Source organism: Pseudophryne corroboree, chromosome 10 (assembly GCF_028390025.1).
Source record: "Pseudophryne corroboree isolate aPseCor3 chromosome 10, aPseCor3.hap2, whole genome shotgun sequence".
NCBI classification, from domain to species: Eukaryota; Metazoa; Chordata; class Amphibia; order Anura; family Myobatrachidae; genus Pseudophryne; species Pseudophryne corroboree.
This window is the reverse complement of record NC_086453.1, coordinates 346,499,848-346,526,694: the sequence shown is the minus strand read 5'-3', so window position 1 is coordinate 346,526,694 and position 26,847 is coordinate 346,499,848. Positions and strand designations below refer to the sequence as shown.

The 26,847-nt window shown below is 46.1% G+C and overlaps 1 protein-coding gene and 1 long non-coding RNA gene across 3 annotated transcripts in view; one reads left to right on the top strand and one right to left on the bottom strand.

Moving 5' to 3' along the window:
- Positions 1-26,847, bottom strand: part of LOC134966705 (uncharacterized) — a 196,628-nt gene that overhangs the window by 120,555 nt on the left and 49,226 nt on the right. The gene's annotated exons all lie outside the window — the stretch shown is intronic.
- Positions 1-26,847, top strand: part of FLI1 (Fli-1 proto-oncogene, ETS transcription factor) — a 110,079-nt gene that overhangs the window by 39,507 nt on the left and 43,725 nt on the right. For both annotated transcript variants that reach the window (XM_063943654.1, XM_063943655.1), the window contains exons 2-3: positions 20,137-20,348; positions 26,312-26,460. In XM_063943654.1, the coding sequence (XP_063799724.1) occupies positions 20,137-20,348; positions 26,312-26,460 (361 nt within the window). The remainder of the gene's footprint in view (positions 1-20,136; positions 20,349-26,311; positions 26,461-26,847) is intronic.

The following is a 26,847-nucleotide window of genomic DNA, read 5'->3' as shown; positions in this document are numbered from 1 at the left end:
GTAAGGACCATGGGGTATAGACGGGCTCCGCAGGAGACATGGGCACTCTAAAGACTTTAGATGGGTGTGCACTGGCTCCTCCCTCTATGCCCCTCCTCCAGACTTCAGTTAAAGAACTGTGCCCAGAGGAGACGGACAATACGAGGAAAGGATTTTGTTAATCTAAGGGCAAGATACATACCAGCCCACACCATCCACACCGTATAACATGGAATATACGCAACCAGTTAACAGTATGAACAAAACAGCATCAGCCAAAGACTGATCTAAACTGTAACATAACCCTTATGTAAGCAACAACTATATACAAGCCTTGCAGAAAATAGTCCGCACTGGGATGGGCGCCCAGCATCCTCTACGGACTAGGAGAAAAAGATTTACCGGTAGGTTTAAAATCTTATTTTCTCTTACGTCCTAGAGGATGCTGGGGACTCCGTAAGGACCATGGGGATTATACCAAAGCTCCAGACCGGGCGGGAGAGTGCGGATGACTCTGCAGCACCGATTGAGTAAACAAGAGGTCCTCATCAGCCAGGGTATCAAACTTGTAGAATTTTGCAAAAGTGTTTGAACCCGACCAAGTAGCCGCTCGGCAAAGCTGTAAAGCCGAGAAGCCTCGGGCAGCCGCCCAAGAAGAGCCCACCTTCCTAGTGGAATGGGCCTTTACCGAATTTGGTAACGGCAATCCAGCCGTAGAATGAGCCTGCTGAATCGTGTTACAGATCCAGTGAGCAATAGTCTGCTTAGAAGCAGGAGCGCCAATCTTGTTGGCTGCATACAGGACAAACAGTGCCTCTGTTTTCCGAACTCGAGCTGTCCTGGCTACATAAATTTTTAAGGCCCTGACTACATCAAGGGACTTGGAATCCTCCAAGTCCCCCGTAGCCACCGGCACCACAATAGGTTGGTTCATATGAAAAGACGAAACCACCTTAGGCAGAAATTGAGGATGAGTTCTCAACTCTGCTCGATCCACATGAAAAATCAGATAGGGGCTCTTGTGAAACAAAGCCGCCAATTCGGACACCCGCCTTGCCAATGCCAAGGCCAGCAACAGGACCACTTTCCAAGTGAGAAATTTTAATTCAACCGTTTGAAGAGGTTCAAACCAGTGTGATTTAAGGAACTGTAACACCACGTTAAGGTCCCACGGTGCCACTGGGGGCACAAAAGGAGGCTGGATGTGCAGCACTACCTTTATAAAAGTCTGGACTTCTGGGAGAGAAGTCAATTCCTTCTGAAAGAATATTGATAGGGCCGAAATCTGCACCTTAATGGAGCCTAACTTTAGGCCCATATCCACTCCTGTCTGTAGAAAGTGGAGAAAACGGCCCAGGTGGAAATCTTCCGTAGGAGCCTTCTTGGCTTCACACCAAGATAAATATTTCCTCCAGATACGGTGATAATGTTTCGCCGTTACCTCCTTCCTAGCTTTGATTAGAGTAGGGATGACTTCCCCCGGAATACCTTTCCAAACGTAACCACGGTAAGTCTTGGAACACGAAGGGCCCCTGCTGCAACAGGTCCTCCCTGGGAGGAAGAGGCCACAGATCTTCTGTGAGCATTTCCTGAAGATCTGAATACCAGGCCCTTCGAGGCCAATCCGGAAAAAATGAATATTGTCTGCACTCTTTTTCGTCTTATGATTCTCAATATTTTTGAGATGAGCGGAAGAGGAGGGAACACATAGACTGACTGAAACACCCATGGTGTCACCAGGGCATCCACCTCTACTGCCTGAGGGTCCCTTGACCTGGAACAATACCTCTGAATCTTCTTGTTGAGGCGTGACGCCATCATGTCTATTTGAGGAAGCCCCCAACGACTTGTTATATCTGCAAAAACTTCTTGATGAAGACCCCTCTCTCCTGGATGGATAATGTGTCTGCTGAGGAAGTCTGCTTCCCAGTTGTCCACTCCCGGAATGAAGACTGCTGACAGAGCGCTTACGTGATTTTCCGCCCAGCTAAGAATCCTGGTGGCTTCCGCCATTGCCACTCTGCTCCTTGTCCCGCCTTTGCGGTTTACATGAGCCACGGCTGTGACGTCTGATTGAATCAGAACGGGTAGGTCGCGAAGAAGATTCTCCGCTTGTCGTAGGCCGTTGTATATGGCCCTTAATTCCAGCACGTTGATGTGTAGACAAGCCTCCTGGCTTGACCATAGTCCCTGAAAATTTCTTCCTTGTGTGACTGCTCCCCATCCTCGGAGGCTCGCATCCGTGGTCACTAGAACCCAGTCTTGAATGCCGAACCTGAGACCCTCTAGAAGGTGAGTACTCTGCAGCCACCACAGGAGAGACACCCTGGCCCTGGGGGACAGGTTTATTCTCTGATGTATTTGTAGATGGGACCCCGACCACTTGTCCAGAAGGTCCCACTGAAACGTCCTCGCATGGAACCTGCCGAAGGGGATGGCCTCGTAGGCCGCCACCATTTTTCCCAGTACTCGAGTGCATTGATGAACTGACACTCTTTTTGGTTTAGCAGGTCTCTGACCATGTTCTGGAGTTCCTGAGCTTTTTCCATTGAGGGAAAAAACCCTCTTCTTTTCAGTGTCTAGAATCATACCCAAAAACGATAGCCGAGTCGTTGGAATCAACTGCGACTTTGGTAAATTTAGGATCCAGCCGTGTTGCTGCAGCACTGTCAGGGAGAGCGACACGCTTTTCAGCAACTGATCTCTCGATCTCGCTTTTATCAGGAGATCGTCCAAGTATGGGATAATTGTGACTCCTTGCCTGCGCAGGAGCACCATCATTTCTGCCATTACCTTGGTGAAAATCCTCGGGGCCGTGGAAAGCCCAAACGGCAACGTCTGAAACTGGTAATGACAGTCCTGTACAGCGAATCTCAGGTACGCCTGATGAGGGGGATAAATGGGGACGTGAAGGTATGCATCCTTTATGTCTAGCGATACCATAAAATCCCTCCCTTCCAGGCTGGAGATCACTGCCCGGAGAGATTCCATCTTGAATTTGAACTTTCAAATACAGGTTTAGGGATTTTAGATTCAGAATGGGTCTGACCGAGCCATCCGGCTTCGGGACCACAAATAGGGTTGAATAGTACCCTTTCCCCTGTTGCATTAGGGGAACCTTGATAACCACTTGTTGACACAGCTTTTGTATGGCAGCTGAAACGATTTCCCTCTCTGGGGGAGAAGCTGGCAAAGCAGATTTGAAAAATCGGCGAGGAGGCACTTCTTCCAATTCCAGTTTGTAGCCTTGGGATACAATTTTGATCGCCCAAGGATCCAAATCCGACTGAACCCAGACCTGGCTGAAGAGTCGAAGACGTGCCCCCACCGGCGCGGACTCCCCAGTGGAGCCCCAGCGTCATGCGGTGGATTTTGTAGAAGCCGAGGAGGACTTTTGTTCCTGGGAACTAGCCGTAGCAGGCATTCTTTTCCCTCTACCCTTACCTCTGGCGAGAAAGGAGGAGCCCCGACCCCTTCTGGACTTATGCGACCGAAAGGACTGCATCTGATATAGAGGTGTTTTCTTTTGCTGTGGGGGAACATAAGGCAAAAAAGACGACTTACCTACGGTAGCTGTGGAAACCAGGTCCGCGAGGCCCTCCCCAAATAAAACCTCACCCTTGTAAGGCAAAGTTTCCATATGTCTCTTTGAATCGGCATCACCCGTCCATTGGCGGGTCCACAGCGACCGTCTAGCAGAAATTGCCATGGCATTGGCTCTTGAACCCAACAGCCCAATGTCTCTCGCAGCCTCCCTCATATATAATGCTGCGTCTTTTATGTGACCCAAGGTCAATAAAATGCCATCCTTATCTAGGGTGTCAATGTCAGATGACAAGTTATCTACCCATGCTGCAATTGCGCTACCCACCCATGCCGACGCTACTGCCGGCCTGAGCAAGGCACCCGTATGTGTATAAATCGATTTCAAGGTAGTTTCCTGTCTGCGATCAGCAGGATCCTTGAGGGCTGCCGTGTCTAGAGATGGTAGCGCCACCTTTTTGGACAAGCGCGTCAAAGCCTTGTCCACCGTGGGAGAGGATTCCCACCGTAACCTGTCCTGTGAGGGGAAAGGATACGCCATAATAATTCTCTTGGGAATCTGCAGTTTCTTGTCTGGAGTTTCCCAAGCTTTTTCAAATAAGGCGTTCAGCTCATGAGATGGGGGAAACTTTACCTCAGGTTTCTTTTCCTTAAACATGCATACCCTCACGTCAGGCACAGAGGGGTCCTCTGTGATATGCAAAACATCTTTTATAGCCATAATCATATAATGAATACTCTTGGCCACCCGTGGGTGTAACCGTGCATCATCATAGTCGACACTGGAGTCAGAATCCATTTCGGTATCAGTGTCTGCTATTTGGGAAAGGGGACTTTTTGAGACCCCGAAGGGCCTTGTGACACAGTCAAAACCATGGATTGACTCCCTGCTTTTTCCCTGGACTCTGCTTTGTCCAATCTTTTATGTAATAAAGTCACATTTGCATTTAAAACATTCCACATATCCAACCAATCCGGTGTCTGCGGCGCCGACGGAGACACCACAATCATCTGCTCCACCTCCTCCCTAGACGAGCCTTCCGCTTCAGACATGCCGACACACACGTACCGACACCCCCACACACACTGGGATATATAAATATGGGGACAGTCCCCCAATAAGGCCCTTTGGAGAGACAGAGAGAGAGTATGCCAGCACACACCCAGCGCCACTGGACCCTGGAACAAAATCCCAGTCTGTACAGCGCTTTTATATATCAATAAAACACTCACTGCATCAATTAAATGTGCCCCCCCCCCCTCGTTTTTGCCCTCTGTACTTGCTCAGCGGGGGAGTCTCCGGGGGGGGGGGAACAGCTTCTCTGCAGCGTGCGGTGGAGAAAATGGCGCTGGTTAGTGCTGGAGGACCAAGCTCCGCCCCCTCAACGACGGGCTTTGGTCCCGCTCAAAATCTTTATACTGGCGGGGTTTTTTTTTTAATATACTGCCTCCGCAGTATATTATATGTCAGCCAGTGTCCCTTGAGGTTATTCTTGCTGCCCAGGGCGCCCCCCTGCGCCCTGCACCCTTACAGTACGCAGTACCTCAGTGAAGATCTGAAGTCTTCTGCCGCATTTGAAGTCTTCTTTCTTCTTATACTCACCCTGCTTCTATCTTCCGGCTCTGTGAGGAGGACGGCGGCGTGGCTCCGGAACGAACAGCGAGGATGAGACCTGTGTTCCGACCCTCTGGAGCTAATGGTGTCCAGTAGCCTAAGAAGCAGATCCTATCAGTAAAGTAGGTCTGCTTCTCTCCCCTCAGTCCCACGATGCAGGGAGCCTGTTGCCAGCAGTGCTCCCTGAAAATAAAAAACCTAACAAAAGCTTTTTCAGAGAAACTCAGGAGAGCTCCCCTGCAGTGCATCCAGTCTCCACTGGGCACAGGAACTAACTGAGGTCTGGAGGAGGGGCATAGAGGGAGGAGCCAGTGCACACCTATTCTAAAGCTTTACAGTGCCCATGTCTCCTGCGGAGCCTGTCTATACCCCATGGTCCTTACGGAGACCCCAGCATCCTCTAGGACGTAAGAGAAACCTATACTTATTGTTTTTTAAAATTCTTAATAAACTTTTGGCCTAGAGGTGCCGTGAAAAAATTGTGATACTCTAGGGCGCTGTGATTTAAAAAAGTTTGGGAACCACTGTCTTACTGTGATTACGGATCACATTATTACACCAAATGACTGTATGATGGCCCTCATTCCGAGTTGATCGGTCGCAAGGCGAATTTAGCAGAGTTACACACGCTAAGCCGCCGCCTACTGGGAGTGAATCTTAGCTTCTTAAAATTGCGACCGATGTATTCGCAATATTGCGATTACTAACTACTTAGCAGTTTCAGAGTAGCTCCAGACTTACTCTGCCTGTGCGATCATTTCAGTGCTTGTCGTTCCTGGTTGACGTCACAAACACACCCAGCGTTCGCCCAGGCACTCCCACCGTTTCCCCGGCCACTCCTGCGTTTTTTCCGGAAACGGTAGCGTTTTCAGCCACACGCCCCTGAAACGCCGTGTTTCCGCCCAGTAACACCCATTTCCTGTCAATCACATTACGATCGCCGGAGCGAAGAAAAAGCCGTGAGTAAAAATACTTTCATCATAGTAAAGTTACTTGGCGCAGTCGCAGTGCGAACATTGCGCATGCGTACTAAGCGGATTTTCACTGCGATGCGATGAAAAATACCGAGCGAACAACTCGGAATGAGGGCCGATATCTCTACCGCTCACGATGACCTAATAGTAAGAGGAATTTTGTAGCATTCACACATTTATGTAGACAGACATTGTATTTAGATTGCTAGGCAGCTAGTATTCCTTTATCAGCCAATTCAGACCCACTGTCTGTTTCCGTAAACTAACGCTGATTGCGCGTACACCAAAGACTGAAAATACGCCTGATATGGATGGCGTCATGTGCCAACCCAAATTCAGAATGATGCCTGAGAAAGATCTGATCACATTATTGCCAGGTTTATACTTTGTTGTGGCGTCATTTGTGTTTAATCTTCCATTATGCTTATGTATATAAGTGGGGTAAATGCAAGGTTGCTTCTCCTGGCACTACAGTAGCCTTTTATGATGTACTGATATTGTGGCAGCTAGAACCACCCGTGTTACCCACTTCCCTCACGTCTGCTCTAATCATAGTTACATCGGCTTTTAGTGATCACACATTCTGACACTGATGTCATTCTCCATTAAGTAGGTTGTAAAGGATTAAAAAGAACTTCAAATGTATTTTCCATCATACTATGTAATGGCCATACTGTATATGTGCAAAATATGCATCTAGGATTTCTGGTTTTATGTAGCTATTACTATTTATTAACATCTATACAGCGCACACATATTCCACGCCGCTTCACTTTTTATATTTGCCCATTCACATCAGTCGCTGCAGCGGTGGAGCTTATGATGTACACTGCTCAAAAAAATAAAGGGAACACTAAAACAACACATCCTAGATCTGAATGAATGAAATATTCTACTTAAATACTTTGTTCTTTACATAGTTGAATGTGCTGACAACAAAATCACACAAAATTTATCAATGGAAATCAAATTTATTAACCCATGGAGGTCTGGATTTGGAGTCACACTCAAAATTAAAGTGAAGAAACACACTACAGGCTGATCCAACTTTGATCTAATGTCCTTAAAACAAGTCAAAATGAGGCTCAGGAGTGTGTGTGGCCTCCACGTGCCTGTATGACCTCCCTGCAATGCCTGGGCATGCTCCTGATGAGGTGGCGGATGGTCTCCTGAGGGGTCTCCTCCTAGACCTGGACTAAAGCATCCGTCAACTCCTGGACAGTCTGTGGTGCAACGTGGCGTTGGTGGGTGGAGCGAGACATGATGTCCCAGATGTGCTCAATTGGATTCAGGTCTGGGGAACGGGCGGACCAGTCCATAGCATCAATGCCTTCGTCTTGCAGGAACTGCTGACACACTCCAGCCGCATGAGGTCTAGCATTGTCTTGCATTAGGAGGAACCCAGGGCCAACCGCACCAGCATATGATCTCACAAGGGATCTGAGGATTTCATCTCGGTACCTAATGGCAGTCAGGCTACCTCTGGCGAGCACATGGAGGGCTGTGCGGCCCCCCAAAGAAATGCCACTCCACACCATTACTGACCCACTGCCAAACCGGTCATGCTGGAGGATGTTGCAGCCAGCAGAAGGTTCTCCTTGGCGTCTCCAGACTCTGTCACATGTGCTCATTGAGAACCTGCTTTCATCTGTGAAGAGCACAGGGCACTAGTGGCGAATTTGCCAATCTTGGTGTTCTCTGGCAAATGCCAAATGTCCTGCACGGTGTTGGGCTGTAAGCACAACCCCCACCTGTGGACGTCGGGCCCTCATACCACCCTCATGGAGTCTGTTTCTGATCGTTTGAGTAGACACATGCACATTTGTGGCTTGCTGGAGGTCATTTTGCAGGGCTCTGGCAGTGCTCCTCCTGTTCCTCCTTGCACAAAGGCAGAGGTAGCGGTCCTGCTGCTGGGTTGTTGCACTCCTACGGCCTCTTCCACGTCTCCTGATGTACTGACCTCTCTCCTGGTAGCGCCTCCATGCTCTGGACACGACGCTGACAGATACAGCAAACCTTCTTGCCACAGCTCGCATTGATGTGCCATCCTGGATGAGCTGCACTACCTGAGCCACTTGTGTGGGTTGTAGGGAGGTCATACAGGCACGTGGAGGCCACACACACTACTGAGCCTCATTTTGACTTGTTTTAAAGGACATTACATCAAAGTTTTATCAGCCTGTAGTGTGTTTTTCCACTTTAATTTTGAGTGTGACTCCAAATCCAGACCTCCATGGGTTAATAAATTTGATTTCCATTGATAATTTTTGTGATTTTGTTGTCAGCACATTCAACTATGTAAAGAACAAAGTATTTAATAAGAATATTTCATTCATTCAGATCTAGGATGTGTTATTTTAGTGTTCCCTTTATTTTTTTGAGCAGTGTATATTCTCTACCACATGTAGACACACACACCCATTTTTTGGTCAGTAGCCAATTAACCTTCCAGTATGTTTTTGGTGTGTAGGAGGAAACCCACAAGAACATACAAACCCCACACATATGTACCTTGGCCAGAAATTGGGCTCAGTGCTGTCGGAATACGGTCATTAGGTCGACACCACTTAGGTCGACAGTCATAAGGTCGACCAATATAGGTCGACATGCATTAGGTCAACAGTGTCACTAGGTCGACATGCACTAGGTCGACAGGTCAAAAGGTCGACACGAGTTTCACTTTTTTCTTCTTCCAATTTTTGTACTTTTTCAGACTTTACAATCCACTTGGGACTACAATTGGGAACGGTAACCTGTGCTCGGCACCTTGCCCAAAGCATGGCGAGCGAAGCCAGCCATGCGAGGGGACACGGTGCACCAACTGGGGTTCCCCGTCACTTTATGAAGAAAATACCACCAAAAAAAAGTTAAAAACTCATGTCGACCTTTTGACCTGTCTACCTAGTACATGACAACCTAATGACCATGTCGACCTATAGTGGGCAACCTAATGCATGTCGACCTAAGTTGTGTCGACCCAACGACCTATACCCATGCTGTCAGACAGTAGTGGTAACCATTACACCATCCCTTTGGCCCGGTTTTGTATTATCATCATTACCTAAATAATGTCTACTGCACAAGTGGACATCTTGCTGATATCTAAGCGTCGGCAAGCATATCTGGCTTAAAGGGTAAGACAGCTGCCATAGGTTAATATTTGAGTTCTGTTTCTAAAGGTTTATTACAAGTATATGGAGTTATCCATAAGGCAGTCCGTTTTAGTACGTTTGCATGCATACTTAATAAAACTGGTGATAGCATCGGAACTCACGGTTTGTACATTTATTATATACAGGTGTATATAGTCATATGACCATAACTCGTGTCATTATACAACAGCCCCCTTCTAGCTGATAGATGGTTCTGTATTATCAGAGAGACACTTTTCTGTACAGAAGACACTACTTTCCCCATCCCAGTACAGGATACCTGTAGGGCAGGGGTGGCCAACCAGGCAGAGACAAAGAGCCAAAAAATCTTGTTAGGTACGTCAAAGAGCCGACATCGAGCCGAAGGTGCGTGTGCAAAAAATGGAGTGTGGCTTTATGCCAGCCTGGACAAACCCCTGGTATAAAAAACATTGAAAAACACAGATCCAGCATAAGATACATTTTAAAGCCAGATCCAACATAAAATACATTGAAATAGTCACTTTCACATAAAATAATTGAAAAAGCCAAATCCATATAAAATATATTGAAAAAGCCAGATTCACATAGTACACTTCAACTCCATGTGTCACTCCAACCAGCTCCAACATATGTCACTCCAGCCAGCACCCTCCTACAGTATGTCACTAGTCAGCTCTCCCATTGTGTCACTCCAGCCAGCCAGCCCCGACTTGTGTCACTCCAGCCCACCCTCATATGTCACTGCAGTCCCCCCAACTTGTGCCCAGGGGCTAGCTGGGAAGGGGACGGGGGGGGGGGGGGGGGTGAGGTGAGTGCCATCTGACCCCTGGGCCAGTGCGATATAAAAGTGTTCCAGGGCCACTCGACTGCAGATTCCCTACTTGAGTCTGACCCCCAGGCTAAAGGTTGCCAAGCCTGTGATTGCAGCAGCCCCTTATGTGTCCTCTATTTGCCAGTGGATGTCTCACCTATAGTATTTGGCTCCCTCAGTTTTCAGTGCCTGTAGTGTTGCTGCGTGTCTGGCTGGAGTGCAGCGGTTTCTGTATCTGTTGTGGTCACGTGACTGAGTGTTGGGAGCCACATTTGAGTAAAGAAAGAGCCACATGTGGCTCAAGAGCCACAGGTTGGCCACCGCTGCTGTAGTGCATAAGGGGAATTGTAGCCTGCTTTCAAAATGAACTCACAGTGCCAGTTTCTAAATACAATAATGTTCACCAACATCTAAAATACTACAGAGTAAATATGTAATCTGTGAAAAAGGGTAGTGGACGAGTGGAATAGCCTGCCACCAGAGATGGCAGTAGAACAATTTCAAAATGCTTGGGGCAGGCATATGGATATCCCTACATAGGCCCTCATTCCAACCCAATCGCACGCTGCACTTCTTCGCGGCGGTGCGATCGGGTCTGGAATGTGCATGCGCATTGCGCGCCATCGCTGACAGCGGTCGCAGAGGCGACTGCAAGAAGATTGACAGCAGGAAGGCATTCCGGGGCGTCAACTGACCGTTTGAAGCCGTTTTTCGGGGAGTGGTAAGAAAAACACAGGCGTGTCCAGGCGAACGGAGGGCGGATGTCGGAAGTCAAAGCAGTCACCATCATCGCTGGACCCATCGCACAGGGTAAGTATGTCCAGGGCTGGTCCTGTTTTGTGTGAAACATTTTTAGCATAGCCGGGCTGCACAAGCGATCACAGCCCTGCTATGCTAAAATACACTCCCCCATAGGCGGAGATTAGTTGATCGCACCAGCAGCAAAAAGTTGGCCCTCAGAATGAGGGCCATAAAACTAAGGATCAGTGAGAACATGCAAACTCAACATTAGGTAAGTCAACGGTCAAAACTGTACCTCAATTCAATACTTTAATCTTAAGTATTGTATGGCTTTATACCACATTTGCTCACGTGTACAGAAGGTTTAGAAGATGTCCCACACTTGGAAGATAACTGCTATAAAATGCACTGCTGCAAGGCTTTAAATTAATCCTCAGCAAATTGTTCCGGCATCACTATAAACTTCTATTTGGGAAATGGGATTATTTACATTTGGGACTTCTGCCATCTGCTGTGAGCCCGGAGAGTAATTACCGTACTGCACTTTTTGCATTAGCAGGAATATAACTAGTTACGACTATTTTAGAGACAAATTGTGGGGTTATGAATTAGTTGTTGACCTAAACACATCTTGTTATGGATTTAATTATTGATTTGCAACAACACTGAATCTTTAGTGCTGGGGGACTTGTAGATATAGTCTGGTATTGCTATCTACTATAGCCTGTTCTGGTCGTGCTTGTGCAAGGAATGTGTAACCTCAATGAGCTGTCCCAGGAGCCACATAAACAGCCCACAGACAGAAACAGCACAAAAGGCCTTATGTCACTCTGATGCAGATGAAGGTGGGGAGCAGGGAGCCAGATGCCGCAAGTTTACTGGATATTGCCAGGACAATTCCATACACTGACATAATATCCGGCAAAGGTGTGATGAGCTACATGTACATCTGCCATATAGTAAAAAATAGATTCATTTTGACTTATTATGTTATGCAAAGTACTGTATAGGTAAGAAGCCTAGGGGGTCATTCAGACCTGATCGCACGCTAGTTTTTTTCGCTGCGCTCAGGTCAGAACTGCGCATGCACTGCAATGCTCAGGCACGTCGTACGGGTACAAAGCGGATCATTGCTGTGCGGTGGGTTTTACGAAGAATCCATTCACACAGCCGTTCACAAGGAGATTGACAGGAAGAGGGCGTTTGTGGGTGGCAACTGACCATTTTCTGGGAGTGGTTGGAAAAACGCAGGCGTGTCCAAGCATTTGCAGGGCGGATGTCTGATGTCAATTCCGTTCCCGGACAGGCTGAAGTGATCGCAGCGGCTGAGTAAGTTCTGGGCAACTCAGAAACTGCACAAATCTCTTTTGTACCGCTCGGCTGCACATGCGATCGCACACTTGCACAGCTAAAATACACTCCCCTATAGGCGGCGACTATCTGATCGCAGCGCTGCAATTAGGTCAGGTCTGAATTAGGCCCTTAGACTGAAGGTAAAGTGTGAAATACAGATGGGTCCACGGTTATCTTGACTAGTTTTCTGCGCCTAGGCACAACATGGATTATTAGCATAAACCCTTCATCTATTGTTCTCAACTGCAATACAATACAGAGAACAATACAGCAGGGGATTAAGTCATTACAGCAGGGGATTAAGTCCGACTGTCCAGTCTCAGTTAATCCTATTAAAGGTCAAGATAAATGTGGACCCATCTGTACTGGACCCTATAGGGGCACATTTATGAATCGGATCCACCACAATATCATCTTTTCCCGTCACTATTTGAGGCCATAACAGATGAAGCTTCGGGGCAATTTAGCAAGCTGCCCTATACTGCTGGTTTTGGAGTTTTCCGTACCAAGCATTGAGGCCGCACATAGCGAGCGCTGTATGAAGAGGGAAGGGAGGAGCTCCAGCCTACTCAGCAGGTTCCCCTTCGGCTGAGCTTTCCCCATAGGGGAACGTGAGCCAATGTGATCTTCAGATTGCATTTGTGAATGGAGACCAGCACAAAAAAAATCCCCAATAAAAAAACAAATCTATTGGGGCCTTGTTAAATAGCCTCATATGGCTGTACCAGAGAGAACTATAGAATCAGCTGTGGCGAGCTGGATTGCACCTGCTCTTAAATATCGGCTATATTTTCTTTTACCTTAAAACATGTGGAAACCCCTGACAGAACTCCATTGACAAATATGCCCCTTAGCCTACTTGGGGAGCCGTAATGTCACTGGTTACAGCCGACACGGTATGTCTGTGAAGGGTTGGTAACGAAATGCCGGCTGTCGGGATACTGATGGTCCTAAACCCTCCCCCCCCCACTCCGGCAGCCTAATCCTAACCCCCGGGTGGCGCCTAAACCTAAGTGTCCCCCTTGCAGCCTAACCATAACTCCCCTGCCTGGTGGTGCCTAAACCTAACCCACCTTTCCATACCCTAAACCTAACCCTCCCGCACACCCTAACTTTAAGTCCCCCAGGGGTTGCTTAAACCTAACCCACCTATACCCGGAGTAGTACTTACCCGGGTTACCATCCTGACGGTCGGGATTCTGGTGTCAGAGTTTTGTCCTCTTTAAGTATTCTTCATCGGTATTATGTTGTGTGTCAGGATTTTGGAAACGGTATCTCATGCGCCGGGACCCCAACCGTCAGGGGTGGTAACTGCATCCAGTCTGTGAACTACGGGATTGGAGGTATACACCCACCAGCGGGCTCACAATATATCAGCTGTTATACATCTTTTTTATTCATCTATCCGTTTGTTTTGCTTCAAATGATTTAGTACACCTTCCATGAGGGAATAAGATCCGTATGAGCTTTGTCATGCTATGGGTGGGGATGGTTTACGGAGTACAGTACATAGTGACAGATTCATCTTCCTTGCTGTTAGTAAAACATTCCTGAGAGAACATTAATGGCAAGAAATAGTAGACCTTGTGGCTGTATGTGGAGTAAATGTAGCAAAAACACAGAAAAAGTATGGATGGGGGAAAAAAAAAAAAAAAAAAAACACCCAAAAAGCAAAATCAGCTACAATAACGTAGGCAACACACACACACACACACACACACACACACACACACACACACACACACACACACACACACCACACACCACACACCACACACCACACACCACACACCACACACCACACACACACACACACACACTTTTTTTTATCTCTTGTCTGGTCCCAGAGTGAATACAGCAGTTTATGTTGGTGGGACCAGGGCTTTGTGCTGGGGAGTCAGATTTAATTAGCACCTTATTATGGCAGGCATATACTCCAGTGCATGATCAGACACGACAGCAGAGCCGGCAATAGGCATAGGCAAACTAGGCAATTGCCTAGGGTATTTGATATGCCTAGGGGCATCAGCAGCTTCTACTGATTAAAATGATATGCGGCATATATTGTGTGTGTAGCATTTCATATGCAGATACAGCCACAGTCTCGCACAGTATATAGGCATGCTGCCTATCATTTTTAATCAGCAGAAGCTGCTTGTGCATCCTAGCCACATAGCAATGCAAATAAGATTTATAGCATTGAGGCAAGATTTATGAGGACACATCTGTATCCAAGCAGAGGCAGAGGTCACAGTGTTAGTGGCAGTGTGAGTGCTGTGTGCATGTGAGTGGGTTGGTTGTGCAGTAGTGTTCAGAATATGTGTAAGGAGCATTATGTGTGTCATGTAAAAAATGCATTAATAATGTGCAACATATGTGTAAGGGGCACTATGTGTGTCATTATGTGTATAAGGGCATTAATAATGTGCGGCATATGTGTAACAGGGTACTACTGTATGTGTGTCATTATGTGTATAGGGGCACTAATAATGTGCAGCAAATGTGTAGGGGGGACTGTGTGTGTCATTATGCGTATAAGGGCATTAATAATGTGCGGCATATGTGTAAGGGACATTATGTGTAAAAGGGCATTAATAAATGTTGGCATAGTGTGTAAGATGCATTATGTTTTTAAGGACATTAATAATGTGTGTCATATGTGTAAGGGGCATTACTGTGTGGAATTATGTGTATAAATGCATTACTAATGTGTGGCATTATGTGTATAAGGTGCTCTACTGTGTTGAGTTACGTATAGAAAGGGCACTACTGTGTCGTCTAATGTGAATAAAGAGCAATAGGGTGTGGTGTAATGTGAATAAGGAGCAATTCAGTGTGATGTAATGTGAATAAGGGGCTCTACTGTGAGGAGTAACGTTTATAAGGTTAAGTGATACTACTGTGGGATGTAATGTGAATTATGGACACTATCGCATGATCAAATGTGAATGAAGTTGCAGTACTGTGTGGCGTAATAGGAATTGGGGTTACTATTGTGTGGCCATGTCCCTTATCAGCAAAAACACACCCCTTATTGGGCTGTGCGCCAAATGTGCGAACTGTTCCTATTTAAAATATAGGGGGTAAAAACACCAAAATAAGGACTGTTATGGGTGAGGGGTGATGGTGCTGGGAAAGAGGAGCAAGGTCAGAGGCGGAACCAGCGGTGGTGCTAGGGGGCACTAGCCAAAATCTTGCCTAGGGCATCATATAGGTTAGGGCCGGCTCTGCACGACAGGCTTGTGTAGCTGTAATGTGGCCACATCCGATTATATGGAACGCTCAGAGTGAATGCTACGTACAGCTCAGTGAGGAAGGATATATGTCCCTACAATGCACAGAGGCTTCCTGTGACATCCGCATATGTGACAGTGACACCATCAGAAAGTTCCCCCATTGCAAATCTGTCTCAGAGCTTTGGCTGCGCTGGCTGCATTATCATGTGAAAATGCATAGGATTAGCCACATTAAGCAGCAGTTACGGCGCCTTCCGGGACACACAACCTATTTTACGTGTTTATCTGCTCGCACCACAGGAGCGATAAGTGTAGTCTTGGGGCTGGTCATCCAAAACAGTTTGATCCCGGCGCAAATTATCTTAAACAATTGATTCACCACTTTAGAGTGAACGTTTAAGGATTAAATAATTGAATAGATGCAACTGTTGGATGCACAGGACTGTTTGCTGTTTTGTCTATATTTCATTTATATGAACTAATATTTATATGTCTGATTCATAGTTGGTGGCTAAGCAAAAAAGCAAAAACAACCAACCAGTAACTGTGCACCTGGGTAACACCATGCCGCACTGCGGGGGAGCATAAGTAATATGTGCAGAGAGATTTTAATGTGGGAGGGGCCTGTCCATGCATAAATGTAAACAATAGAGTTGTCCAGCATGTGTGAGCTACATGTAAAAGCAGCCACTATTAACCATGCATACAAAATAATAAATATATTTGCACCCCCTTGCGCTGTAGCAAGTTTCTTGCATTTTTTTTCCGCTTTACACACAATCAGCAACTTTATGTTTAACTATACACAACAAATACAACACTTTGTACGGTACACAAGGCAGTTAAAACAGGATTCTGTTGTAGTGAACACACAGCAAATGTTAAATGTTACTTTGTCACAAAGGATTTGAAACCGCGTAGTAACATTTGCTAGGTGTGCTTAATAGTGGTGTTTGTGGCAGTGTATGTTCTGTTGGAGAAAGAGCGCTATATAAATAAAATTATGATTATTTGGTTAGGCTGCGAGTGATCCAAACTTATATATAAAAAAGGTACAGGCTAAAGCTGGTATATTTGGAATAACCTGAAGTGTCACGTTTTTGGCTATTTGGATGCAACATTTTGTCCTAACAAACTGTGTAACCACACAGCTTCTGTTTCTCTGTTGTGAAATCAAATGGTTACTCTAGGCAAGGGAGGGTTATTAGTAACAGAGACGATTGGGTTATGAAATTCTATATATGTTTTGTTTTTTTGTTAGCTTTTGTAGATTATTCTTTCTTCTATTCACAAACTGGCGGGCTCAGTGATCTTATTACGAGGGATGTGCAATAAGTTTCCGGATGTGGTAGTGCATAGGTAGAGTAGACCAGTTATATTCACATGGTCGACCATGTTATGGTCGACAGTCATTAGGTCGACCACTATTGGTCGACATTGACATGGTCGACACATGAAAGGTCGACATATGAAAAGGTCGCCATGGGTTTTTTAACTTTTTTTTTCTTTTGGGGAACTTTTCCATACTTTACGATCCACATGGACTACGATTGGAACGGTAAAGTGTGCCGAGCGAAGCGGTAGCGGAGCAAAGACACCATGCCCGAAGCATGGCGAGCGAAGCGAGCCATGCGAGGGGACGCGGTGCACTAATTGGGGTTCCCAGTCACTTTACGCAAAAAACGACACCAAAAAAGTTAAAAAAACTCACGTCGACCTTTTCACGTGTCGACCATTTTCATGTGTCGACCATGTCAATGTCGACCAATAGTGGTCGACCATAACATGGTCGACCATTCATACCGGAACCAGAGTAGACACAATCGGACTGGTTGTAAACTGTAATCTCTGACTAGGGGGGTCATTCCAACCTGTTCGCACGCTGTGGTTTATCGCTGCGGTGCGAATGGGTCGGAAAAGCGCCTGCAGTGCACACGCACGTCGTTGCCCAGCGACAGCCGTCGCCGGGCAACGACCAGAAGAAAGAAGAAAGTGATCGCTAGCGCGATCGCAAGAAGACTGACAGTGGGGAGGCGTTCCGGGGCGTGTACTCACCGTTTTTCGGGCGCGGAGATCCGAACGCAGGCCTTTGGAGGGCGGCTGTTTGACATCAATTCCGTGACCTTCATGTTGCTACATGCGATCAACTCGGAATGACCCCCTAAAGTTCTTGTGAAATGTCAAGGCACAGAACCACATACGTATAAGCAGTAATGTACACAGAACCACATACGTATCAGCAGTAATGTACACAGAACCACGCGCGTATAAGCAGTAATGTACACAGAACCACGCGCGTATAAGCAGTAATGTACACAGAACCACGCGCGTATAAGCAGTAATGTACACAGAACCACGCGCGTATAAGCAGTAATGTACACAGAACCACGCGCGTATAAGCAGTAATGTACACAGAACCACGCGCGTATAAGCAGTAATGTACACAGAACCACGTACGTATAAGCAGTAATGTACACAGAACCACGTACGTATAAGCAGTAATGTACACAGAACCACATACGTATAAGCAGTAATGTACACAGAACCACATACGTATAAGCAGTAATGTACACAGAACCACGTACGTATAAGCAGTAATGTACACAGAACCACATACGTATAAGCAGTAATGTACACAGAACCACGTACGTATAAAGCAGTAATGTACACAGAACCACATACGTATAAGCAGTAATGTACACAGAACCACGTACGTATAAAGCAGTAATGTACACAGAACCACATACGTATAAGCAGTAATGTACACAGAACCCCTGTGTTTGAGTGGTTTGCAGAACACTGTCTGGAGCGCATGCCGCTTCTCATTTTACCCGTCTGCTTTTTTGCAGTATGCTACTAAGTTTTCCGGACGCCGGCGTCTTTTCTGGTCTCTGTTCGTGCGTTTTACGGTTTTGTTTCTATTGATGTTTATGGGCTTTATTATGTCTGATGTTCTTATTGGTGCTCTGCTTGCTGTGTATGTAGATTACTTTTTCTTATCACATTACCTGATCGACTGTTTTATATAGTCACAATTTTTGCACTTTTCGTTACTTTTGGGATGCATTCCAGGTTGGAGTGCACAGCACTTCCTGGCGGGTTTTGTTCTAATTGTGGGAGCTATTTAAGTCAGCTCTATGGTGGTGGCGTTCATTCACTTTGTTGGCTGCTATGTTTGCACGTTACTCAGCTGCTTTGTCCTGAAGAAGGTCCTCGCTTCTGAGTTACCACTAATGGGTATATTCAATTGAAGTCGAAAATTGCAGTTTGTCGAAAAAACAGCAGTTTTCGACTTTTTACGGTCGAATTCTGATTCGACCTATTCAATATATTGCAAAATTTTCCGACAAAGTACGTGGATCGGCGGAATAGCTGGCAACCACGTGTTTATGCTGAAAACGGGGCTAAATCCGACAGGTTCTGTTCCCCTTTTCGACCATCTCAGTCCGACATCAAAATTATGTCGGACTGAGATGCGACCCGGAGGCGGCGGGGTGGGGGGGATGGGGGGAGCCGCAGGGAGCCGGGGGGGGACAGCCGGCGGGCATACAGGGACATCAGCGCTACAGCAGCTGGATGTCACTCAGCCGCCCGACCTCACGGCAGCTTCCACCCGGCTCCAGCACGCTGCTGGAGCCGGGTGGAGCTGCCGTGAGGTCGGTCGGCTGAGTGACATCCTGCTGCAGCGCTGATCCTCCCTGTATGCCCGCCGGCTGTCCCCCCGTGGCTCGCCCCCCCTTCTCCTCGAATTAAGATGGGGATTGAGTAGGGGTTGTCGGATCCATTTCGACAAATACATGTCGGAATGGATCCGACTTTAATTGAATATACCCCTAAGTTTGTGACTTTTGTATTATTTTGGTGAGTGCCTAATCTTGCATATGGATATTATGTACTAATTAGTCTCTATTGGAGCACCCCACCAGTATTATGGTGAGTGCGGACACTCTGGTCTGTATGTATGAATGGATAAATATATACATGTATGTATGTCTGTCGAGGGGGGGGGGGGGGGAGGGGGGCAGAGATATCAGTGTACCTGGGCCCCAGATTTCTGTTGCTAGCCCTGGGTACATCACAGCCAGAGTGAGACATCCATGACCACAACATTATCTGTACAACCAATGTACTACGTATCTATTATGCATATAGGGGGTCATTCCGAGTTGATCGCTAGCTGCAGTTGTTCGCAGCACAGCGATCAGTCTAAAAATCGGCATTTCTGCGCATGCACCACAATGCGCACGCGCGACGGACGAGTACAAAGTCTTTTGTGATTTGCACAGGTTCTAGCGAAGCTTTCAGTCGCACGGCCGAACGCAGGAAAATTGACATGAAGTGGGCGTTTCTGGGTTTTAGGGAGTGCTTCGAAAAATGCAGGCGTGTTGGGGAAAACGCAGGCATGGATGGGCGAACGCTGGGCGGGTGTGTGACGTCAAAAGCCACCCCCCCCCCCCCACCCGTCGTTAGAATCAACGCACCTGAAGAGTAACTACAGGGCTGGTCTTGTTTTGCACAAAATGATTTTGCAGGCGCTCTGCTGCACAAGCGTTCGCACTTCTGCAAAGCGAAAATACACTCCCCAGTGGGCAGCGACAATGCGTTTGCTCAGCTGCTAAAAGTAGCTGGCGAGCGATCAGCTCAGAATGACCCCCATAGACAGGTAGGTTAGGGCTGCAATTCTTTTGTAAAGATCGCCTGATGTAGGTCATTTTTGAGTGTGAAGTGTAACTTGTCTTTTGCACCACAGGAAGCTCTGTCGGTGGTGAGTGGCGACCAGTCCCTGTTTGACTCGGCTTATGGAGCAACATCTCACCTGCCCAAGGCGGAAATGACAGCCTCTGGGAACCCGGACTATGGCCAGCCCCATAAAATCAACACACTCCCCCCACAGCAGGAGTGGATCAACCAGCCCATGCGGGTCAACATCAAAAGGGAATATGAGCACATGAACGGGTCCAGGTAGGAGTCTGCTATTACTACATGAGCCTTTGCACAGGGATGGCGATTTGTATCCAGTGTGGAATACACTCAGAACAGCTCAACTGATAACTGCATGAGCGCAATACACATTTTAACCAATAACCTGTATTGATGTCCTATTATTTACATGCACACAATCAGGCCTATTCAGAGTTGCCCACAATGGCGCTTGCACCACATGCTCAGCGCTGCAGATATTTGCCTGTATGCAGAGATGAAAGCACCTATGTGTCCACAATGTCCCCCATCCATCCACTTATTCGAATAGCTGCCATCATTACCAGCGAGCACTTATACTAGCCTTGTACCTGGTGTAAGAGATCCAAGTGAAATCAGACAGAACACCGGTTATGCGCAACTCAGCATAACCCACAATTCCACCCCTCACTCAATCTAGGCCGCATGCGTAGGCCCCTTGTGCCCATTCATTGACAGGTGGCGTTCTGACTGAGAGGTGTATGACTCAGACTCGCCTGTAGATCAGGGCCGGATTTAGGGGGGGGGCGAAGGGGGCGACCGCCCCCCCCCCCCTAACACAGTCATAGCCACGCCCACTTTTGAGCAGAAGAGAGCTTTCCAGGGAGATCCTGAAGCAGAACGCTGTGCTGCAGCCTATACCACAGCAGCACAGAGGAGCCAGGAGAGCAAGGGTTACAGAGCATATGCCCCTCACTTGCAGGTGTGTGGGTACTAGGGCTAATAAATACAATTACCCCACAGCACAGTCACATTTACATAGAACAATCACAAAGCACTATCTCAGTCTCACTCAAAAAGTTCAGTTTTTCAGGAATTGAGAGAGGAGGAGTTAGGATTGCAGATGGGAGGAGTTGGGACTAGAGAGAGGAGGAGTCAAGATTAAACAGTAAACCGCCCGCCCTAAAAGAAAAAAAGTCTAGATCCGTCCCTGCTGTAGATGCGTGCACTCAGCCACTGAAAGTGGGGGCATTGTCTGGGGCATTGGAGATCGTAGCATTTCTTGTTGTATTCAAAAGGCCTGGGATCCAGTCAGACAGCCAGGATCATCATTTCATAGTGTCCTCTACTATAGTACACGTGGTGCAAATTTACCAGCGACATTAATTCACTACATTGCTTTTTTAACATCTTTTTATAAAGTGTGCCAGTGCAGCGCACTAGATTCCTGTCTTGCCGCTGGTGCCCCAGATAATATAGCTCACGGTACTCACTTCATCAGTATTGCTCCTGCAGTAAAAGCTATAGAGGCTGAGTCACTTATACAAAACAGGAGAAACAGATCAAAATCAGTATCCAAAAATGGCAAATGAGATGAATTTTGATAACAGGAAAACACTTAAAGCTGCAATAAAATGAAAAAGACAAATAAATGACTCGGCAGACAATTGAGAAGAAACTTGATAGCTACCATTTCTCCTTGGTTTGCATCATCACAGATATCTTCTTCGGTCCCTCAGACATACATCTGAGCAATAGCAAATATTTGTGTTTACTCCCCTCCCCCCCCTGTTTTCTAGACATAACCCATAAATATTTAATGATAAATGGGCTCCATAGAGCCTGTGGGGTTTATTTAGCAAGCATCGGCTTCTAAAACTCGGCGCTTCCGAATGTGTTTATGCGATCACATGATATACTGTGAGCTATGACCACGTGGTCAGTTTATGCTCATAAAATGGTCCTATTATCTCACCTCCAAAAATAGGGATGTAGTGTGGGAATAACAGAAGACATAACTTATATCGACTGAATAATTAAACAAACTTTTATTTTCTCTTGCTAAGGAGAGCAGAGTGAAGGCTTCAGAGTAAGGATAATAATAGTAAATCCTGGTGATACTTTATTAAACAGGCCCCATAGGACTGCTACCATATCTTGCTGCTAGGTCATTATCAATCCTGAGCCCCAAGCTGGGGGAAATAAACCCATCCTTGAGACTCCTACTTGAGTACAAGTGGCGACGGTCCAGGGGCTATGCAGTCAAAATGTCGACATTCAGAATGCCGACAGCAGAATATTGACGTTATGTCTACAGTCAAAATGTCAACAGTGATCTGTCAATATTCATGTTAGTGTTGGGGCTTAAATGCACATGCTATGTTGACGTGCCAACTGTTGACATTCTGGCAGTTTTGACATTTCACATGTCAATATAACGTTCATGTCAACATTCTGAATGAAGACATTTTGTACATAGTAATCGAGCAGATCTATGTAGTGTGCAGCCACACATCCAATCCCTTGCAGCCACACACTACATAGATCTGCTCAGCCACAATGCTGGTCATTATTTCCCAAAGTACAAGCTGAGCTTCTAATAGTTAGAATTCTCTAGCTTTCAATGCAAGGGCAGATAGCTCAATGAATAGATTGTCTGACTGCTATGCCACAGGCAATGGGTTTGAATCCTGGGTATGTCAGCATCTTGAAATATAATAAAGGACAGTGTGACTGAGTAACAAAGAAATCTCAAGTTGAGTTCATGAATGTTGTACAGGTATTAGAGAGAGGGAAGGAGACAGGGGCGGTCAGGAGATGCTGGTCCTCAAAAAGGGGGGAAGCTGCAAGTGAAAGTAATTAAAATAGACCATTTACAAGTGCTGCTAACAGCGCCCCCAACACTGCAGCGCTATGTGCGGTGCCCCCTCTACACACACCTAGTTACGGCACCTGCCTGTTTTCGGGGGTTAACTGCAAAGATTATCCCTGCCGGCAGCCGCGTCACCCATAGGTTTCTATTGAGGATGTGATGCTGCTATATTTACCAATATCCTGAATGCGAAGCATTCCCAATACTGGTCCAACCAGTTACAGCCATCTTCAGATAGCGGTAGCCCGTTGTAACCTTTGGGCTACAGATTGGGGCTGTAGTTCTGGTAGAGTTCCTCAGGAACCCTCTGCTGGAAATGGCCACTGTGCATGGCAGACAGCTTGACCGCGCATACGCAGCAGCAAATGCATTAAGTGATAAATGACCCCCTAAAGCTAGCAATATGCAATTAAAATCAATCACACAAATACATTACATGGGAAATACACGAAGGGTGAGATATTTCATTAGACGTGTTAACTTACCTCGACTAATTGACTTGTTATCCAATTAGCCCGAATGCTGGCACTCATCAGGGATTTTTTTCACCTGCCTGTGGCAAGCAGAGAAAAAAAAAATTGCTAAAATGCCTAGTTTTTGCAGACTTACCCCAAATCCTGTGTGTTTTCACCTGAAAGCAGGTAATTTTTTCAGAAGCAAAATATACAATCAGCAAAAAACATTTTTATACAATTCACCCAAAATAACCCTTGTTTTTCGCACACCCGAAAGATTACTGCGGCTAATTGAATATCCCCCTGCAAAATCAATTGATAATTTTATGCAGGGTTGGGAACAATTCCCAACGGGATCATTCACATTCTGCTGGATGCTACCTGTCTTTATAGTTCTTAAAAGCGGAACAATATTTTTTTTTATAAAAGACAGATAACATGCACCATACGGCTGGTCTTCCTCTGCACACTGCTCTATGCTTATTGAGATGTGCATAGACGTAGCTCCCAAAATCGTCAGGGACTGAACGAGGCATGCCCCAGATCCAGCCATGTCACACCTAGTTTTGGCCAACCCGCAGCCTATCCTGCCCATACCCCAAACAACAGGAACACATGCCTAAACACTTCCTGGATCTATGAATTAGGATAGCGCTGCATAATTACATAATTAGTCGATGGCAATGTCTGCAAAAATATCAATGGGACACTTACGGTAAATATTAATGTATTGACCTAACCATATTATATTCTTTAGCGACCAAAAAAAGGAACACTACTTGAGCATGGTACTAGTTGTAAACACTGAAATTTGCTCATAATATATATATATATATATATATATATATATATATATATATATATATATATATATATATATATATATATTTCCCTTTAAGGGGCGTATTTATCTTTCTCTACAAATACGTAGGCAGCGTACTAAAAATACACAATGGAAAAGTGTCTAGCCATCATTCGGAATGTGTGCGCCAAGTGATATTAACCTTAACCACTTCCATGTACGATTTTATTTGTAATTGTGCCTCCTGTACACCCTGAGAATGGCTCTTCCATAACCCTCTGGGGATTAAGAAGAGTTCTTTGGTCGGCTGCCTGGAAAAACAGTAGCCAAAAGATGAAAACTTAAATTCAAACACATGTTAGTCAACATCTCCTACCCATTGTGCAGGACTGCAGACTAGAACCGACAGTCGGAAAAAATTATGGATGAACTGTTAACCCTCTGGAGAGACGAGAAGCACATTATATAGAGAAATCCCCGTCTATCTGCGGAACAGCTCAGGCCTGTTACCAGTGACGAGAACAAGTCGCAGCTCCATTAATAATCTGTTAGTGGCAGGACTCGCACTATACTTCTGTGCTACTTATACACATAAACAGCGTGTAAAACGGATGGACCGCTTAAAGCTGCTAGGGGCTTAGGGTGGGCTTTACAATGTGGATGCTTCACAGAGAGGTTTTCCATATTTAATATACTCTCTCTCTCCGTACTTGTGTTAGACCGCAGTATAACAGGCTTTTAGTGAAATCTCTTCACACATCACTGGCCGTTAGAGTTTGCTGAAAGCAGAGATAGAAACAAATGGGAAGGCCTCCCTCCCCCCTCCCCCCCCCCCCCCAAAAAAAAAACACACAAAAAAAACCCCCATGCATTAGAGAGAGCGATACACACACATAAATAGAAAAGTAACAGAAGCACAAATTGCTGTACATAACACTATGGGAGATATCCAATTAGCCCCGGTATAATATCAGGCGCAACAAACTGATTTTTTCCCGATGTTTCAGTTTTTTTTTTTTTTTTTTTTACAGGCTATCCTAATAGATCGCCTGTTAAAAAAAACAACAACCTTTTCCCCCCAAAAAAACACAGGTTCAGCGCAGGTGAAACAAAATCCCAGAGAAACCGCGGTGACTTGCATTGCTCGATGGCTGCTGCAGCAGCTTGCTGGGTCTGCAGTGAGGGTGCCGCAGCCCAAGAGCCGGCACTCAGAGCTGGAGCAGCGGCGCAGCCCCCTCTTTCCCTGACCCCAGCGGCGCCCATGTGACCGGGGAGCTGGAGGTCAGCGCTGCACCAGGTGGTGTCAGGAGACAGCACCCGGTACAGCATCAGAAGCCCTGGTAAGCCGCCGCTCGTGCCGCCTTATCGGGGCTAATAGGATAGCCCCCGGCAGGACAGTTAGCCCCAATAAATTACCGGGACTAATTGAATATCCCCCTATCTCTTACAGTACACATCACTGCTAACATTGCAGTGTATAACTGTATATTTACGAATCAAAGTTAATAAAGGGCTATGAATGGACACTTGTTGGTACATGGCAACATTAGATGAGTATCCAAGTAACTAGAGACGATAAAAGTCTGTATATCAGTAGGCCACAACAAGTTAATTTTTTTCAAGGATTATCTGTAAGACAAGATTTTCTATTGCCAAGTCCTTTTCTGTAAAGAATATATATATAAAAAAAAAAGGGTGAGAACGGACATATTAGGGCTTATTTACAAGCAAAAGCCTCATGCGTGGGTTATTTTATGAAAGCGTTTAGTGGTTTCAGCATTTGCTTTGCATTAATAGAATACGGTGGAGTGTTATTAGAGTGCACACTAAGCACATACTATAGCACACGAAGCTTCAGGGAACTCTGAAACTCCCTAATAGAATTCTAAAACAGTGAAGACAGATTACGTGTAGAATTGCATTGTTCTCAACACCAATGTGTACGAAACCTAGAACCTAAACCCCTGTAACAATCCTACATTGGCTTTTATTATGTAATTGCACTAAGAAGATGAAAGCCAATTCCTCATTGGATGCACCTAAATGTAATCTTAGTAAATGAGTCTTCGTAGGTTTATCTTATTTTGCCTGACAGTTTCTTTTATCCATCACTTAGGGAATCTCCTGTCGACTGCAGCGTCAACAAATGCAGCAAACTCATTGGATCGGAGAACAACGGGATGACGTACAACAGCTACATGGACGAAAAGAACACTCCACCTCCAAATATGACCACAAATGAGAGGAGAGTCATTGTGCCAGCAGGTATTTCAGATTACGCTGATCCACCAGTAACTCCTATAACCATGAAAATCGGGCAGTACGGCGCCATTATGAACACAACAATCTTAATGGTATACATTACAGTGTTAACAAAGATAAAAGTTTGAAAGATCCCCCCTCATGCTAGCTGCTTACAGGCACTTTGGTGAATATAGGAGACATGGTAGAGACGTCATTATGGCCACAAGCAGCTCTCCAAGTAGTCTGGACTTCTAGTCCGATTCGGCACGGTTCAATTAGAAGAGAGTCGAATAGTGCCGGGAATTAGCTCCCGGGGCTAGTCAATACAGCGCAGTGGTAAGTCGGAGAATGCCATAATCAGGGTGTTTTGTTGGGAGAACCGGCATTCTCCAATTTAAGTGCCTGGTG